Source organism: Salvelinus fontinalis, chromosome 4 (genome assembly GCF_029448725.1).
Source record: "Salvelinus fontinalis isolate EN_2023a chromosome 4, ASM2944872v1, whole genome shotgun sequence".
NCBI classification, from domain to species: domain Eukaryota; kingdom Metazoa; phylum Chordata; class Actinopteri; order Salmoniformes; family Salmonidae; genus Salvelinus; species Salvelinus fontinalis.
The window spans coordinates 23373650-23390186 of NC_074668.1; the positions used below are offsets into that span (position 1 = coordinate 23373650).

The window sequence follows — 16537 nt, forward strand, 5'->3', positions numbered from 1 at the left end:
CCCTGTTTGACCGCTAGGGTATTACGTCTCTGTGGTACTCTATTCGCCTGAACAGGACAACTTTGTGTCCGTTTAAGGTTTTAAAACGTATTACTTAGATTTTTGTCATTTATACCGAGGAGAAAAAAACGGTCATATTTATGACACGTAGCAATGATATGATGTTTTTATAAAAGCAAAACATAATTGATGGGTCCTTCAACTTGCGGCGCCATATTTAATACATTGCAGTTTATGATGATAGCTAGCAAGTAAGCTACCTGTCTGCAATCGTAAACTTTAGATTTTGATCTTAAAGCAAGACATCAAAATACATCGAAATGAACGTCATAGATCATGTGAGGGATATGGCCGCCGCGGGACTTCACTCAAACGTTCGGATAATTAGTAGCTTACTGCTGACAATGAGCAATAACAATCAGTAAGTAACAGTATAGTATTAGCTAGCTGGCTAGCTACTGTACATCCCTCTGAGGTATGAGCTACCTAACTAGTTATTCACTCCGATCATCTTCAAAAGCATATAATTCTGTACAATTGATAACACATGTCCTAATCAATGCATGCTTATCGTCACGAGCCAAGCTGACAAGGACGCAGTTGGCAGTTTTTATATCTAGCTAGCAAGCAAACTAGCTTAAGATGGGTGTAAATGTACACTGAACAAGAAGATAAACGCAAAGATTTTGCTGAGTTACAGTTCATATAAGGAAATCAGTAAATTGAAAAAAATGCATTAGGCCATAATCTATGGATTTCACATGACTGGGCAGGGGCGCAGCCATGAGTGGGTGTGGGAGGGCATAGGCCCACCCACTTGGGAGCCAGGTTAACTCACTGAGGATCCTGGGCTGGTGTGGTTACACATGGTCTGTGGTTGTGAGACCGGTTGGATATACTGCCAAATTTTCTATTACAATGTTGGAGGTTGCTTATGGTAGAGGAATTAACATTAAATTATCTGGAAACAGCTCTGGTGGACATTCCTGCAGTCAGCATGCCAATTCCATGCTCCCTCAACTTGAGACATCTGTGGCATTGTTGCGTGACAAAACAGCACAGGCCTTTTGTGCCCAGCACAAGGTGCACCTGTGTAATGATCATGCTGTTTTTCAGGTTTTTTGATACACCACACCTGTCAGGTGAATGGATTATCTTAACAAAGGGTAAAATGCTCACCAATTGGGATTTAAACAAATTTGGGCACAAAATTTGAGGGAAATAGGCTTTTTGTGCATATGGAACATTTCTGGGATCAGCTCATGAGACATAGGACCAGCACTTTAGATGTTGCGTTTTATATTTTTGTTCAGTGTAGTTGTATCTGGATTAATTATGTGACTGTGAAAAGATTGTGTATGTTGATTGCTAATTTCCTTGACCACTTCATATAGTTATTGTCAGTCAAATACTGTGCCAGAGAGTGATGCATGTACCACATCTGTTCTTTCAGAGAACTGTTTTCACCATCCCAGAAGTACCAGCTGCTGGTTTATCATGCAGATGCCATCTTCCATGACAAGGAGTACCGTAATGCTGCTTGCAAGTACAACATGGCACTGCAGCAGAAGAAAGTGCTCAGCAAAACTTCTAAAGTGCGGCCATCTACCGGGGGAACTGCATCCTCCTTGCAGTCACAGGTGTGGAACGCTCCTAACTCTGTCAATTACAACATATCTTGCTGTAGCAACAGGCATCCATGCCATTCATTAAAAATAATGCACATTTGACTGAGCTGCTCTACAGACTATATGTAATTGTGTACAATGTGCATTGCCTTCTGAATTGACCAAATGCCATTTTTCTTTATTTCAGAGTTTTCCCTCAGAGATTGAGGTCAAGTATAAGATTGCAGAGTGCTACACCATCCTGAAGCTGGATAAGGATGCAATTGCAGTGCTTGATGGGATTCCATCTAGACAGAGAACCCCAAAGGTAGGCTGCTGTTTTGAGGTCCCCTCCTTAAAGCCCCATCCTCTCAATGACACCCAAGCTTGCAGTGCCGTTTTATGACTATTTCAATAAAGTAAAGCAGCCCAGATTCTTGTGAGGAATTTCCGAATTGCATATTTGTTTATCCTTCCTAAGATCAACATGATGCTGGCTAATCTGTACAGGAAGGCTGGACACGAACGCTCTGCTGTCACAAGCTACAAAGAGGTCCTGAGACAGTGTCCCTTGGCACTGGATGCCATCATTGGTATGGACTAGTTACTGGGATGTTTCTGTAGTGCGTCACACAGACATGCCAAAATCCCATGTTGTTGTGCTCTTCATTTTGAAGGGTTCTTTTAACTCGTGTCTGTTGTAGGTCTCCTGTCTCTGTCAGTGAAGGGAGCTGAGGTGGCGTCCATGACTATGGATGTGATCCAGAGTCTTCCCAACCTGGAGTGGCTCTCTGTGTGGATCAAATCCTATGCCTTCATACATGCAGGGGACAACCACAGAGCAATCAACTCCATCCGGTGAGCAGACCAGTTCCTCATCCCACCATGGGAGTGTTATTAATTTCATGAATCATAATCTCCGGTGTTGTTAAACTATGGCTCTCATTCTGGGTGTTGTGTTTCTCTGTTTCCTGATTCTCATTCTCAGCTCCCTGGAGAAGAAGTCTCTAATGCGTGACAATGTGGACCTGCTGGTGAGCCTGGCAGATGTGTACTTCAGGGCAGGCGACACAAAGAACTCCATTCTGAAGTTTGAGCAGGCCCAGATGCTGGATCCTTATCTGATCAAAGGTACTGGACAGCAGACATCAGAAAACCCATCACTGACTAAATAAATCAGTTTCCTAGGACTCACTAAGCCAGTCTAGCGATTCTTATCTAAGACATTAACTATTAGGTTTTTATGTGTAGTTGAACTAATTCAGTTATGTTGTCTTTACTTACTGTCAGGCATGGATGTATATGGCTACCTTATGGCACGTGAGGGGCACCTGGAGGATGTTGAGGTTCTGGGAGGAAGGCTGTTCAACATCTCAGACCAGCATGCAGAGCCCTGGGTCATATCTGGGTAATACGGCTGGGAATTGCCAAGATAATCACGATACTTAGGTGCTGATACGATATCTGTTGCGATTCTCATGATTGTATATGTATTGCAATTCGATGTTCCAAACATATTGCTCACTATACAGTGCATTCGGAAAGTATTCAGACCCCTTGACTTTTTCAAAATTTTGTTAGGTTACAGCCTTATTCTAAAATGGATTTACATTTTTTTTACCTCATCAATCTATTCACAATACCCCCATAATGACAAAGTGAAAACAGGTTTTTAGAAATTGTTGCAAATGTATTTAAAAAAAACAAAAAAAAAACAGATACCTTATTTACATAAGTATTCAGACCCTTTGCTATGAGACTCAAAATTTAGCTCCGGTGCATCCTGTTTCCATCGATCATCCTTGAGATGTTTCTACAACTTGATTGGAGTCAACCTGTGGTAAATTCAATTGATTGGACAAGATTTGGAAAGGCACACACCTGTCTATATAAGGTCCCATAGTAGACAGTGCATGTCAGAGCAAAAACCAAGCCATGAGGCCGAAGGAATTGTTTGTAGAGCTACGAGACAGGATTGTGCCGAGACATAGATCTGGGGAAGGGTACCAAAACCTTTCTGCATTGAAGGTCCCCAAGAACACAGTGGCTAAATACATGTTCCTACCAATCTGTTTTTTGGTGGCTCAGATGTCACAGCTTCTACAGTAAGCGCTACTCCCGGGCCCTCTACCTGGGTGCCAAGGCCATCCAGCTGAACAGCAACAGTGTGCAAGCCCTCCTCCTGAAGGGGGCAGCACTGAGGAACATGGGCCGAGTGCAGGAGGCCATCATCCACTTCAGAGAGGCCATGCGCCTGGCGCCCTGCCGTCTGGACTGCTATGAAGGCAAGGGGACCTTCTTGTAACGATCGCATCATTGTAATGAACATCTGTTTTCATCTTGAACTGCCCCCACATAAAGCTGCAACATCAGATGTTGTTTTTTGTTTTGTTACTAGTATTGAGGTAGTCATGAGCCTTCTCTGTCCCCAGGTCTGATTGACTGTTACCTGGCATCCAATGGGATCCGAGAGGCAATGGGGATGGCCAATAACATCTATAAGACCCTGGGAGCGAATGCCCAGACTCTGACCATCCTGGCTACAGTCTGCCTGGAGGACCCTGTGACCCAGGAGAAGGCCAAAACCCTGCTGGACAAGGCGCTAGCCCAGAGGCCTGACTACACCAAGGCTGTGGTCAAGAAGGCAGAGCTGCTAAGTATGTGGCTTGGTAGCAAACCCTGAAGTTCTATTAGTTGTTTTGCTGTATAGATTTAGAACCATTGTATCTTTGTCATTTTTGTTTTACCGAAGATGTTAGGGACAAGAGTTGATATTGTGTTTGTTTTCGCATTTAAGGTCGGGAAATGAAATACGAGGAAGGGATTGCTCTTCTCCGGAATGCCTTGGCCAATCAGAGTGACTGTGTGCTGCACAGGATGCTGGGGGATTTCTTGGTGGCGGTCAATGATTATCAAGAGGCTATGGACCAATACAGCATAGCACTTAGGTAATGTTACACCAAAGTCCAGGGTTTTACACAACTCATGAAATGTTAATGCAGTGTCGCTCTTAGGCCTACCTTTTCTCAAATATGTAAATGGTGCACTTCGATCTTGAAACTGCACATGTTTCTCTATCATCTGAATCTGACTCCATCTGTCTTTTAGCCTGGACCCGAATGACCAGAAGTCTCTGGAAGGAATGCAGAAGATGGAGAAGGAGGAGAGCCCTGCTGATGCCACTGTGGAGCTGGATGGAGATGACATGGAGGGCAGCGGGGAGGATGGAGAGCTGGAAGGCAGTGACAGTGAAGCAGCCCAGTGGGCAGACCAGGAGCAGTGGTTTGGCATGCAGTGACCCAGGCCCACTGCAGAGACACAGCGGGGGGCTGGGGGAACACGCCACACATAGGCATCATGGGTTCCTGATGTAATGCTCCGGTGGACTCTATATGGGTGTATACAAGATACGGGTGTATAAAGCCCCATCTCAGGGTTATAGAGGTCATCATAGCAGCCACTGAGGTTTGGAGGATGCAACCCAGCACCCAACAATGATAACTTGCCATTCCACGTCTCCTTCCCTTTGCGATCACTGATTAGTTGGTAGGTGAAAATGAACGTTACTAACCTATTTCATACCCATCAGGGGTCCAAGAGTAGATGAGGTGAAGAGGTTATTTAGGATTGTTGGGCCATGGCCCAAGAGTTTCCTTGTTTGTTGGGTTAACACAAGATAATCTGAAGCCAGTAATCATTGAAATTATTCTATTTCTGCTGCTTTGTTTTTTCTGTTTAATATTTACATGTATTAACACATATTGGTGTGAAGCTGGTGACATACTTTCCCTTCTGAATAATCAGATAACTTAAGGCCTGTGTGTCAATCACAGGGTCATTTAATTTGACACATTCTTTGCAAAGTAATGTTAAAGTTTTCCAATGCAGATGTTTAACCATGTGGTGTGTGTATATGTTTTGAAGATATAAAATCATGACGTCTGGTCTCACGCCCTGCCATATTATTGAAGTTTTTGGTAAATTAATATTAGTGACTTATTGAGTAACAGTTCTAAAACAGTGTTTGTCAACTCGTCCTCCAGTACCCCCAGACAAATGCATGTGATTCAACTAATTGAGGGCTTGATGATTAGTTGACAAGTTGAATCAGGTGTGCTTGTCTGGGGCTAAAACAAAAATGTGTGCCGTTGCGGGTACAAGGACTGGAGTTGGGAAACACTTCTCTAAAACATTCTTGTATTTAGGCTATAAACAAGGTAGCTTCAAATGAATACACATCTCCAATCTGGCATATAGAAGATCGGCAACATAATGTAGAATTGCTTTATTTACCTGAAACCACAAGTCATGTGACAATACAATCGTCAGCTCTGAAATTAGTTTGGCATGCGTGTGTGCCATTGAAGGGACTGACTTTCTTTCAGGGTAATGGATCGCCACACCTCCGCCTTCCCAGATACCGCAATATCTGCTTCAAACATGTTTTGGTTATTTTACACACCCCCCCCCCCCCAAAAAAGAGTTCCTTAGGAAAAGATAACATTTGTACTATTGTTCATTTAATTTATCAATACATTAATTATTACACATCTGATAAAATGGCTGCTTCAGAGGACATGCATCATGGACTAGTGTACATTAATAGAAAACTATAATAGGTATATTAAGATAACATAGGAACTCTGTATCTCGTTTGAAGGCTGCATTTACACAGGCAACCTAAATCTGATATTTTTCCACTACTTGGGCAAAAGACCAGAAATGGGCTGTCATGTGTAAACGCAGCCTATGGCTCTTCATTTACTAAGGATGGAGGGACCTGGGATTGGTTCATTTGATTCCAAAAATATTTACACCCATTCAGTTAAAATATATATACCATTTGATTACTTTTTTTGTCATGTAATTGCTTATGAAATGTATCAATCATGTCTTGATAGCTCTTCTTTATTGACATGCAGGTCTTGGAAGATGTGGTGCTGCTCAAAACACATGCACAACACTAAAGCAGTTCCTACAAGGGATTTATAGGAGGAGCGGGCTTACACGGCACTAGCTGCAGAGAGAGGAGAGAGAAAGACAGGGAGAAACCAAATCAATCATAGGACAGACAGAAACAAGGCATAGGTCAAAAAAGCAAAGACGCAAACAGACATGGCTCTCTCACTGGGAATTTAAAAAGGCATGGTGAACAGAAAGCCATTAGGTCATCTACTGCTTCATTTTCTACAGTCATGTCTAGGGCCATGCCACGTGCAAACAGAAAGATAGGAATAAATGCAGTAAGACATTCAGTGGTGCAAAATTACTTTAAAGTACTAAAGTCATTTTTGTGTGTGTGGGGGGGGTATCTGTACTTTACTATTTATATTTGACAACTTTTACTTCACTACATTCCTAAAGAAAATTATGTACTTTTTACCCCATACATTTTCCCCGACACCCCAAAATACTCATTAAAGTTTTGGTAGCTTAGTAGGACAGAAAATGGTCCAATTGACACACCCTACTGCCTCTGATCTGGCAGACTCACTAAACACAAACGCTTCATTTGTAAATGATGTCTGAGTGTTGGAGTGTGACCCTGGCTATCTGTAAATAAAAATAATTGTGCCATCTGGTTTGCTTAGTACGCCATTTTAAATGATTCATACTTTTACTTTTGATATGTAAGTATATTTAAAATCAAATACTTTTAGACTTTTACTCAAGTAGTATTTTACTGAGTGGCTTTCACTTTTCTATTAAGGAATCTTTACTTTTACTCAAGTATGGCAATTTGGTACTTTTTCCACCACTGATTGGAAGAAATAGCAGCTAGGTTTAAGAACACTCAAGCGTTTACTGGCATGGTATTGGGGAAAGCATGTTTTCTAGGAATACCTATTACCTACAGTGTTTCTAAAACACGCTCAAGTACAACTAGTGTAAAAGGTATGAAGCATCTTTAAAACTCTATACACATAGATACTATTTTGTGTTATATGTACAGACTCTTCTACAAGCCAGTCATTTTAGCGTTGGGCCTACATACTATGGCCAAAGCAGTCTCTGCTTGGTGATCCACCCCAATAGGGAGTGCTGACCACAACAGTCCCATCAAAGCATCCATCTTGTGCTCAACTGATAAGAAAATCCACCACTTGGTGTGTTTATACATATTCAAGTACAGTATATGCACAATACTTAATCTATATAATTATTGTAATAAAGACACTACAGTGTCCATAAATGAAGACCAAACATTTAAAAAAGTGAACCTTAATAAAAGACAGAATATGTTGTGTTCAAGTAAACGTGTTTAACGACAGGCTTGTCTATATTACAAAAAACTGCTTTGAATTAATTGAACTAAGGTAACATATTATATATTTGTCCTAACCCTAACCTCCCTCAAGGAACATCAAAAGAACACAGATTAAACTTTAAAAAAGCAACATAAAAGGCAAATGAGGGCTCTAGATTTCCTTATTCACAAGCGAAATGGCGCATACCTCAACACTCAATATGACAATGTTTATGAAAAGCTTACTGAGGAACACAGGTAGTAATCAATTGTGATATCAATAGCATTGAGGTAGCTGTGCTCTGACTAGAGCAGAAAATAAACACAAAAAAAGCAAATGGAGGAGCTCAAACAGGGGAACGAACAATCATTAATTTGGTGAAGAAATCCCCGTTATTCATGCCTGGGCAGAATACATGCAGTTTTGGTACAAACTTCTGATTCAGTGCAAATGATGGTCCTTACAGTTATGGCACAGCATACTTATCTACAAGTTCTTTAGAGGTCAAAGTTCACACTGAAAACAAGAGAAACGTTTGAGTTCTGTGCACTCCCCTTACACCATCTGGCTGCCCCCCCCCACGCCTTCCCAAAGCTACAAAAATCTTAATTTTGATAAAATAGTGTTAATTCTCTGTACACAAACAGCTCCTAATTAGCATATTTTTTTATGCCTGTTCAAAAAAATGGGGAGCAAAAAAATAACCAAAAGCTTGATATTAAATTAAAGACATGGACAAATGACAAAACAAAAGCGGAATGGTAAAAATGTCCTGGAGACGAACCAGCAGAGGGCTCACAGATTACATCTGTCATCAACACAGGTACAAATGTTGACTTGAGCTTTCACTGCAGTTGATGTGGTTGTTGTAGTTGATCCTGGTTAATGGGGGATTTTGTTAGACGTGTGTTAATCTCCACTCACACTGGTGCACTGGGAGGGTTGTGTGGTGTAGTCAGGACCAGAACAGGGCAGACACGTTAGTGTCGATGCTGTAGAGCCACAGCACCAGGGGGAGGGTGATGCCCACAAAGGGCCAGGAGATGCCCTCTGTGCATGCAGAGAGGGACCAGCCTTTGCTGGCTGACTTAGACTCTGGCTGGTTACCGGGTTCCAGGTAGTTCCTGGCCACAAACTTTAGGAGCTCATCCAGCAGGATGACGGGCAGGGAGATCTTCAGCACCACCAGCCACTGGGTCAGGTCCAGAGGGGTGATCTGGAAGATGACCTGGAGAGATAGAGGAGAATGAGGGATGGAGAGAGAGTGAACATGGGGAACCTATAGATTGACCTGGTTGATATAAGTAAAGCTGACTTACAGGCAGTGGCTCCACATAAAGGATGAGGAAGTGGAGGGACATGGAGAGGCAGATGGCCCCCAGCAGCCAGATGTTCTCCCAGGGAGGCATACGCAGCAGGGACTGGTTCTCTGACAGGCTGGGAGAAGGTCACATGGTGGATCAGATTAGTCAAAACTCTATATTCTATTCTTGTACTTACAAAAGTTGGAGCTGTCTACCACTGAATGCAAATGATTTTTGAGGATGAAAGAAAGCTCATGTCACTGCAGGAGACTCACCTGTTAAGGGCATTGCACATCTCAATGGTGACAAGCACAGACAGGGCCATGGTCATGGGGTAGGGGGACTCAAACACATGACACTCCAGGTCTGAGAAGTCAGGGTTGTCAGGGGAACACTGCAGGAAGTGGCTCTGTGGGGGGAGGAGTCAGACACGAGACATAAGAAAGGCTGAGAGGTAAAACACAATTTGGACAGTAAAGCTGACATCTAGGCGTTAGTCTCACCAGCTGGTACAGAGAGATCATAGGGCCATCCTCAGCAGCCACGAACCACCAGGTAGCGGCTCCCACTGTGGCAGCTCCCACATAGCCTGAGGACAGAGACACAGCTGACTGACTATGGGACAGACTAGTTCTATAACTAGGAAGACAATGGATAGGCAGAGAGGTGCACAATAACAGTATGTGGCAGGGTATGCCAGTAGCAGTGAGCTTGAGAAAATGTTAAGATTGAGCTATCTGATATAGAATTGGAAACAAAGTACAACAGTCCCATTAACTCACATCCGATGGCCAGGTATCTGAAGAAGAGCCATCCAGAGATGAGGGGCTCCTTGGCACTGCGGGGGGGCTTGTTCATGATGTCCAGGTCGGGGGGGTTGAAGCCCAGTGCGGTGGCAGGGAGACCATCTGTCACCAGGTTGACCCACAGCAGCTGAACGGGGATCAGAGCCTCAGGGAAGCCCAGAGCAGCCGTCAGGAAGATACTGCCCCCATAGAGAAACATCATTAACCTCCACAGGAGCACCATAAAACCACTAGAGACATCACTTTGGCAGGAGGAGGTACGTAAATGACAGACTCACCAGACGACCTCTCCCACGTTGGAGGAGATGAGGTAGCGGATGAACTGTTTCATGTTGTTATAGATGGCCCTGCCCTCCTCCACAGCCGCCACGATGGAAGAAAAGTTGTCATCGGCCAGGACCATCTCAGAGGCTGACTTGGCCACGGCAGTGCCAGAGCCCATGGCGATGCCAATCTCTGCCTTCTTCAAGGCAGGAGCATCGTTCACTCCATCACCAGTCTGTGGGAGACAAAACAGATACTTAAGGGTGGATAGGAGGCTACAAGACAACAGTAATAGATATAACAACTTTGCATGTACAGTAAGGATGTGAGTGGGTGGGTTCAGCGTACCATGGCTGTGATCTCGTCCATGGCCTGCAGGAACTCAACGATCTTGGACTTGTGGGAGGGCTCGACACGGGCGAAGCAGCGGGCGTTGATAACAGCATCGCGTTGGGCCTGAAGGGACAGGTCGTCAAACTCGCGGCCAGTGAACGCCATTTTGTCCACGTCGTCTTCCTCACCCAGGATGCCGATACGGCGGCAGATGGCCACAGCAGTGCCCTTGTTGTCGCCGGTGATCATGATGACGCGGATGCCGGCTAGGCGGCACAGCTTGATGGAGGCAGCCACCTCGGTCCTGGGAGGGTCCAGCATGCCAACGCAGCCCACAAAGGTCAGGTCAGACTGGGCAGAGAAACACAAAAACAGAGTCACCATCAGGGTTCCTACTAGAATTGCACAATACATCCAAAAGTTATGCTACACTGAACAAAAATATAAAAACAGAAACATGCCACAAGATTTATTGAGTTACAGTTCATTTAAGGAAATCAGTCAATTGAAATAAATTCATTAGGCCCTAATCTATGGATTTTACATGACTGGGAAGACCGATATGCATCTGTTGGTCACAGATCCGTTTGAAAAAAAAGTAAGGGCCCAGATCAGAAAACCAGTCAGTATCTGGTGTGACCACCATTTGCCTCATGCAGCACAACACATCTCCTTCACATACAGTTGATCAGGCTGTTGATTGTGGCCTATGAAATGGCTGTGCGAAGTTGCTGGATATTGGCGAGAACTGGAATACGCTGTCGAACATGTCGAACCAGAGCATTCCAAACATGCTCAATGGTGAGTATGCAGGCCATGGAAGAACTGGGCCATTTTCAGCTTCGAGGAATTGTGTACAGAACCTTGCGGCATTGAACTGTGCGTTATCATGCTGAAATGGCGGCGGATGAATGGCACGACAATGGGCCTTAGGATCTCATCACGGTATCTCTGTGCATTCAAATTACCATCGATAAAATGCAATTGTGTTCGTTGTCCGTAGCTTATGCCTGCCCATACCATAACCCCACCGCCACTACGGGGCACTCTGTTCACAACGTTGACATCAGAAAATGGCTTGCCCACACAACGCCATACATGCGGTCTGCTATCTGCCTGGTACAGTTGAAACCGGGATTAATACTTGAAGAGCACACTTCTCCAGTGTGCCAGTGGCCATCTAAGGTGAGCATTTGGCCACTGAGGTCGGTTGTGACGCCGAACTGCAGTCGGGTTAAGAACCTGGTGAAGACGACGAGCATGCAGATGAGCTTCCCTGAGACGGTTTCTGACAGAAATACTTTGGTTGTGCAAACCCACAGTTTCATCAGCTGTCCAGGTGGCTGGTCTCAGACGACACCGCTGGTGACGAAGCCGGATGTGGAGGTTCTGGACTGGCGAGGTCCTGGGCTGGCGTGGTTACATATGGCCTGCGGTTGTGAGGCCGGTTGGACGTACTGCCAAATTCTCTAAAATGACGTTGGAGGCAGCTTATGGTAGTAAAATTAACATAAAATTCTCTGGCAACAGCTCTGGTGGACATTCCTGCAGTCAGCATGCCAATTACACACTCCCTCAAAACTTGAGATTTCTGTGGCATTGTGTTGTGTGCCAAAACTGCACATTTTAAAGTGGCCTTTTATTGTTCCCAGCACAAGGTGCACCTATGTAATGATCATGCTGTTTAATCAGCTTATTGATATGCCACACCTGTCAGGTGGATGGATTATCTTGGCAAAGGTGAAATGCTCACCAACAGGGAGGTAAACAAGTTTGTGCACAAAATTTGAAAGAAATAAGCTTTTTATGCGTATGGGAAACTTCTGGCCTCTTATTTCTGCTCAAGAAACATGGGACCACTTTACATGTTGTGTTTATATTTGTCTTCATATGATATTAATAGGATCCAGCAGTATAAGTTAGATATGGTATTTACACATAACAAATGCCTTTTAGCAAAATGCCTGTCAACTCCTACTCTATGCAGTGGTGATGAGTAGTGCTCACCTCATAATCAACGAAGCGGGCACAATCGACCAGCACCATGTCCTCCTTCCTGGGTGGGGTGTCCCGGGTGGCCAGAGCCAGGCAGCGCAGGGTGTCACGCCCCGTCCCGTACCCACGGATTGTAGACATGATCTTCTCTTTGATGCCCGGGGTCATGGCAACCTTGCAGGTGCCCACTCTGACATGAGTACATCTGTCAATAACTCCCTCGGGGGCACCCTGTGGGGATTAAAGTGTTTTAAAGGTTGACACACAGATTCAAACATGGGTGACTTAAAAACACTAACACTTGGTTCAATGTGAGTCAAACATATCAGAGTTTCTAAAAATGTGGTTATACCTTGACAAACATCTTTCCAAGCGAGGAGCGGGCCTTGTTGGGGGTGCAGTACACAGACATCGACTTCCTGTCTCTGGAGAACTCCAGGGTGAATTCCTTCTTCATCAGTTGCATGATCACCTGACAGACAACACACCAGTCAGAAAACCTGCTAACAACCAGCTGTGGAGTACCACACCATTTAATTGTTCAATGGCTGAAGTTCGTGTACATACAGAGTTGCAGGCGTTGGCCCTGTCGATCTTGGTCAGGCCTTTGACATCGGTGTCAAATGCATTCATCTTCTCCACTAGGCAGGTGAGAGCCGTCTCTGTAGCCTCGCCAACCTTCTCATACACACCTTTGGCCTGACAACACAAGCATTAGCCAATCAGTCAACGCTACTCAACATCCCTTAATGATCCATATGAAGGAGGAGATAGGCAGTCAGGTAGACACACAGACCTCATTGAAGTCCAGAGAGGAGTCATTGCACAGGGCACAGATGGTGGCAATCTCCACTAGACCATCATACGCAGAGGACTTCACTAGTCTGCCATCCTGGTACCTGGAGGGAGACACACAGGCCAGGAGACAAGATGAATAATTAACTCCCTCCAACGTTTCATGTAATTGGAAGTAAATAAATAATTGTATCTTAGACTGGCGTTAAGAGAGTATTTGGTACTTACACTTCTCCTTCAGGGGCATAAGTAGAGCCAGTGATGGTGAACTCATTCAGAGAGCAGCTGTTCCCTTCGGCCTGGTCAATGATGAACATCTGGAGACCACAACACAGACAAGGAAAGTTAGGGCTGACTCACACACACTAATCATCTCACACCAAATTGTATTAGTCACATGCGCCGAATACAACAGGTGTAAGCCTTACAGTGAAATGCTTACTTACGAGCCCCTAACCAACAATCCAGTTTAAAAAAAATACAGATAAGAATAAAAGATAAAAGTAACAAGTAATTAAAGAGCAGCAGTGAAATAATAATAGCGAGACTATATACAGGGGGGTACTGATACAGAGTCAATGTGCGGGGGCACCGGTTACTTGAGGTAGTATGCACATGTAAGTAGAGTTATTAAAGTGACAACAGATGGGGTGGGGGGCACTGCAAATAGTCTGGGTAGCCATTTGACTAGATGTTCAAGAGTCTTATTGCTTGGGGGTAGAAGCTGTTTAGAAGCCTCTTGGACCTAGACTTGGCGCTCCGGTACCTCTTGCCATGCGGTAGCAGAGAGAACAGTCTATGACTAGGGTGGAGTCTGACAATTTTTAGGGCCTTCCTCTGACACCGCCTGGTATAGAGGTCCTGGATGGCAGGAAGCTTGGCCCCAGTGATGTACTGGGTCGTTCGCACTACGTTCCGTAGTGCCTCGCAGTCGGAGGCCTCGCAGTTGCCATACCATGCAGTGATGCAACCTGTCAGGATGCTCTCGATGGTGCAGCTGTAGAACCTTCTGATTGGGAATAGGTTTTGTCGTCCCCTCTTCACGACTGTCTTGGTGTGCTTGGACCATGTTAGTTTGTTGGTGATATGGACACCAAGGAACTTGAAGCTCTCAACCTGCTCCACTGCAACCCCGTCGATGAAAATGGGGGCGTGCTCTGTCCTCGTTTTCCTGTAGTCCACATTCATCTCCTTTGTCTTGATCACGTTGAGGGAGAGGTTGTTATCCTGGCACCACACAGCCAGTTCTCTGATCTCCTCCCTATAGGCTGTCTCGTAGTTGATCAGGCCTACCACTGCTGTGTCATCGGCAAATGTAATGATGGTGTTGGAGTCGCGCCTGGCCGTGCAGTCATGAGTGAACATGGAGTACAGGAGGGTACTGAGCACGCTCTCTGAGGGGTCCCCATGTTGAGGATCACCGTGGCAGATGTGTTGTTACCTACCCTTACCACCTGGGGGCGGCCCATCAAGAAGTCCAGGATCCAATTGCAGAGGGAGTTATTTAGTCCCAGGGTCCTTAGCTTAGTGATGAGCTTTGAGGGCACTATGGTGTTGAACACTGAGCTGTAGTCAATGAATAGCATTCTCACATAGGTGTTCCTTTTGTCGAGGTGGGAAAGGGCAGTGTGGAGTGCAATGGAGATTGCATCATCTGTGGATCTGTTGGGGCTGTATGCAAATTGGAGTGGGTCTAAGGTTTCTGGGATGATGGTGTTGATGGGAACCATGACCAGCCTTTCAAAGCACTTCATGGCTACAGACGTGAGCACTACGGGTAGGTAGTCATTTAGGCAGATTACCTTAGTGTTCATGGGCACAGGGACTATGGTGGTCTGCTTAAAACATGTTGGTATTATAGACTCGGACAGGGAGAGGTTGAAAATGTCAGTGAAGAGACTTGCCAGTTGGTCAGCGCATGCTCGCAGTACATAATCTGTCTGGCCCTGCGGCCTTGTGAATGTTGACCTGTTTAAAGGTCTTTCTCACAGATTTGCCAAATGGAGGGCGAGGGAGAGCTTTGTATGCGTCTATGTGTGGAATATAGGTGGTCCAGAGTTCTTTTTCCTCTGGTTGCACATTTAACATGCTGATAAAAATTTGGTAAAACGGATTTAAGTTTCCCAGCATTAAAGTCCCCGGCTACTAGGAGCGCCGCCTCTGGGTGAGCATTTTCTTGTTTGCTTATGGCGGAATACAGCTCATTCAATGCCGTCTTAGTGCCAGCCTCTGACTGTGGTGGTATGTAGACAGCTACAAATAATATAGATGAGAATTGTCTCGGTAGGTAGTGTGGTCTACAGCTTATCGTGAGATACTCTACCTCAGACGAGCAATAGCTCGAGACTTCCTTAGATATCGTGCACCAGCTGTTGTTTACAGAAATACATAGACCACCACCCCTTGTCTTACCAGACGCCGCTGTTGTATCCTGCTGGTACATCATATAACCAGCCAGCTGTATGTTGATGTTGTCGTTGTCATTCAGGCACGACTCCGTGAAGCATAAGATGTTCATTTTTAATGTCCCGTTGGTAGTTCAAACTTCTGTGTAACTCGTCGATTTTATTGTCCAAAGATTGCACGTTTGCTAGCAGAATGGAGGGAAGTGGGGGTTTATTTGATCGCCTGTGAATTCTCAGGAGGCAGGCGGACCTTCAACCCCTCTTTCTCAGCCTCCTCTTCACGCAGATCACGTGGATCTGGGCCTGTTCCCGAGGAAGCAGCGTATCCTTCCTGTCGGGCTTGTCAGAGTTGTGAAAGGAAAATGAGGATTCTGCTAGTCTGTGGTGAGTAATCACAGTCCTGTAGTCTAGAAGTTATTTTCAGTCATAAAAGATGTATGGTTACAACATTACATTAGAGGCCGTTTATTAACTTACACTGTAGATGGCAACAAACACCACATAATAGCACAGTGGACTACAGCAAGTCACCACCACAGAGCCTGTGGATCAGCTCTCACAACTGTACTCCAGACCCCCAACAGCACACATTTTTGTTGTAGTCCCAGACAAACTTGTCAACTAATCAAGCCCTGGATGAGTTGAATCAGGCGAGTTTGTCCTGTGCTACAACAACGTGTGCTGTTGGGGGTACTGGAGGACTGGAGTTAGGAAACACTGCTGTAGACCACCTTATACTGTGTGTGTGTGTGTGTGTGAGTGTGAGATACTCTCTGGGCT

At 45.0% G+C, this 16537-nt stretch overlaps 2 protein-coding genes across 4 annotated transcripts in view; one reads left to right on the plus strand and one right to left on the minus strand.

Moving 5' to 3' along the window:
* Nucleotides 1-5557, plus strand: LOC129853393 (anaphase-promoting complex subunit 7-like). The gene is made up of 11 exons (XM_055919387.1): nucleotides 1-421; nucleotides 1454-1640; nucleotides 1816-1935; nucleotides 2089-2200; nucleotides 2312-2465; nucleotides 2596-2738; nucleotides 2898-3015; nucleotides 3696-3892; nucleotides 4040-4264; nucleotides 4405-4555; nucleotides 4716-5557. The coding sequence occupies exons 1-11, from the start codon at nucleotides 321-323 to the stop codon at nucleotides 4903-4905; spliced, it is 1698 nt and encodes a 565-aa protein (XP_055775362.1). The 5' UTR covers nucleotides 1-320; the 3' UTR covers nucleotides 4906-5557.
* A 320-nt stretch (nucleotides 5558-5877) lies between these two features.
* LOC129853392 (sarcoplasmic/endoplasmic reticulum calcium ATPase 2-like) overlaps nucleotides 5878-16537 on the minus strand; it is a 29336-nt gene continuing 18676 nt past the window's right edge. Inside the window, exons 9-21 of one of the 3 annotated variants that reach the window (XM_055919385.1) lie at nucleotides 13581-13669; nucleotides 13354-13456; nucleotides 13125-13256; nucleotides 12910-13029; nucleotides 12570-12788; nucleotides 10578-10913; nucleotides 10244-10464; nucleotides 9942-10144; nucleotides 9663-9748; nucleotides 9435-9568; nucleotides 9175-9292; nucleotides 8963-9083; nucleotides 5878-6624 (exon numbers count right to left, since the gene is read on the minus strand). In XM_055919385.1, the coding sequence (XP_055775360.1) occupies nucleotides 6611-6624; nucleotides 8963-9083; nucleotides 9175-9292; nucleotides 9435-9568; nucleotides 9663-9748; nucleotides 9942-10144; nucleotides 10244-10464; nucleotides 10578-10913; nucleotides 12570-12788; nucleotides 12910-13029; nucleotides 13125-13256; nucleotides 13354-13456; nucleotides 13581-13669 (1896 nt within the window). In that variant the 3' untranslated portion in view covers nucleotides 5878-6610. Of the gene's footprint in view, nucleotides 9084-9174; nucleotides 9293-9434; nucleotides 9569-9662; nucleotides 9749-9941; nucleotides 10145-10243; nucleotides 10465-10577; nucleotides 10914-12569; nucleotides 12789-12909; nucleotides 13030-13124; nucleotides 13257-13353; nucleotides 13457-13580; nucleotides 13670-16537 lie in introns of all 3 variants that reach the window. The other 2 variants (XM_055919384.1, XM_055919383.1) reach the window with 2 other exon arrangements.

What these genes read in the sequence shown, in the direction of transcription:
- LOC129853393 (XM_055919387.1), top strand. Translation starts at nt 321, where the DNA reads ATGAACGTCATAGATCATGTGAGGGATATGGCCGCCGCGGGACTTCAC. An exon ending in AGAGCAATCAACTCCATCCG is followed by an intron (nt 2,466 to 2,595) that starts GTGAGCAGACCA and finishes TCTCATTCTCAG; the next exon opens with CTCCCTGGAGAAGAAGTCTC. An exon ending in CAAGAAGGCAGAGCTGCTAA is followed by an intron (nt 4,265 to 4,404) that starts GTATGTGGCTTG and finishes TTCGCATTTAAG; the next exon opens with GTCGGGAAATGAAATACGAG.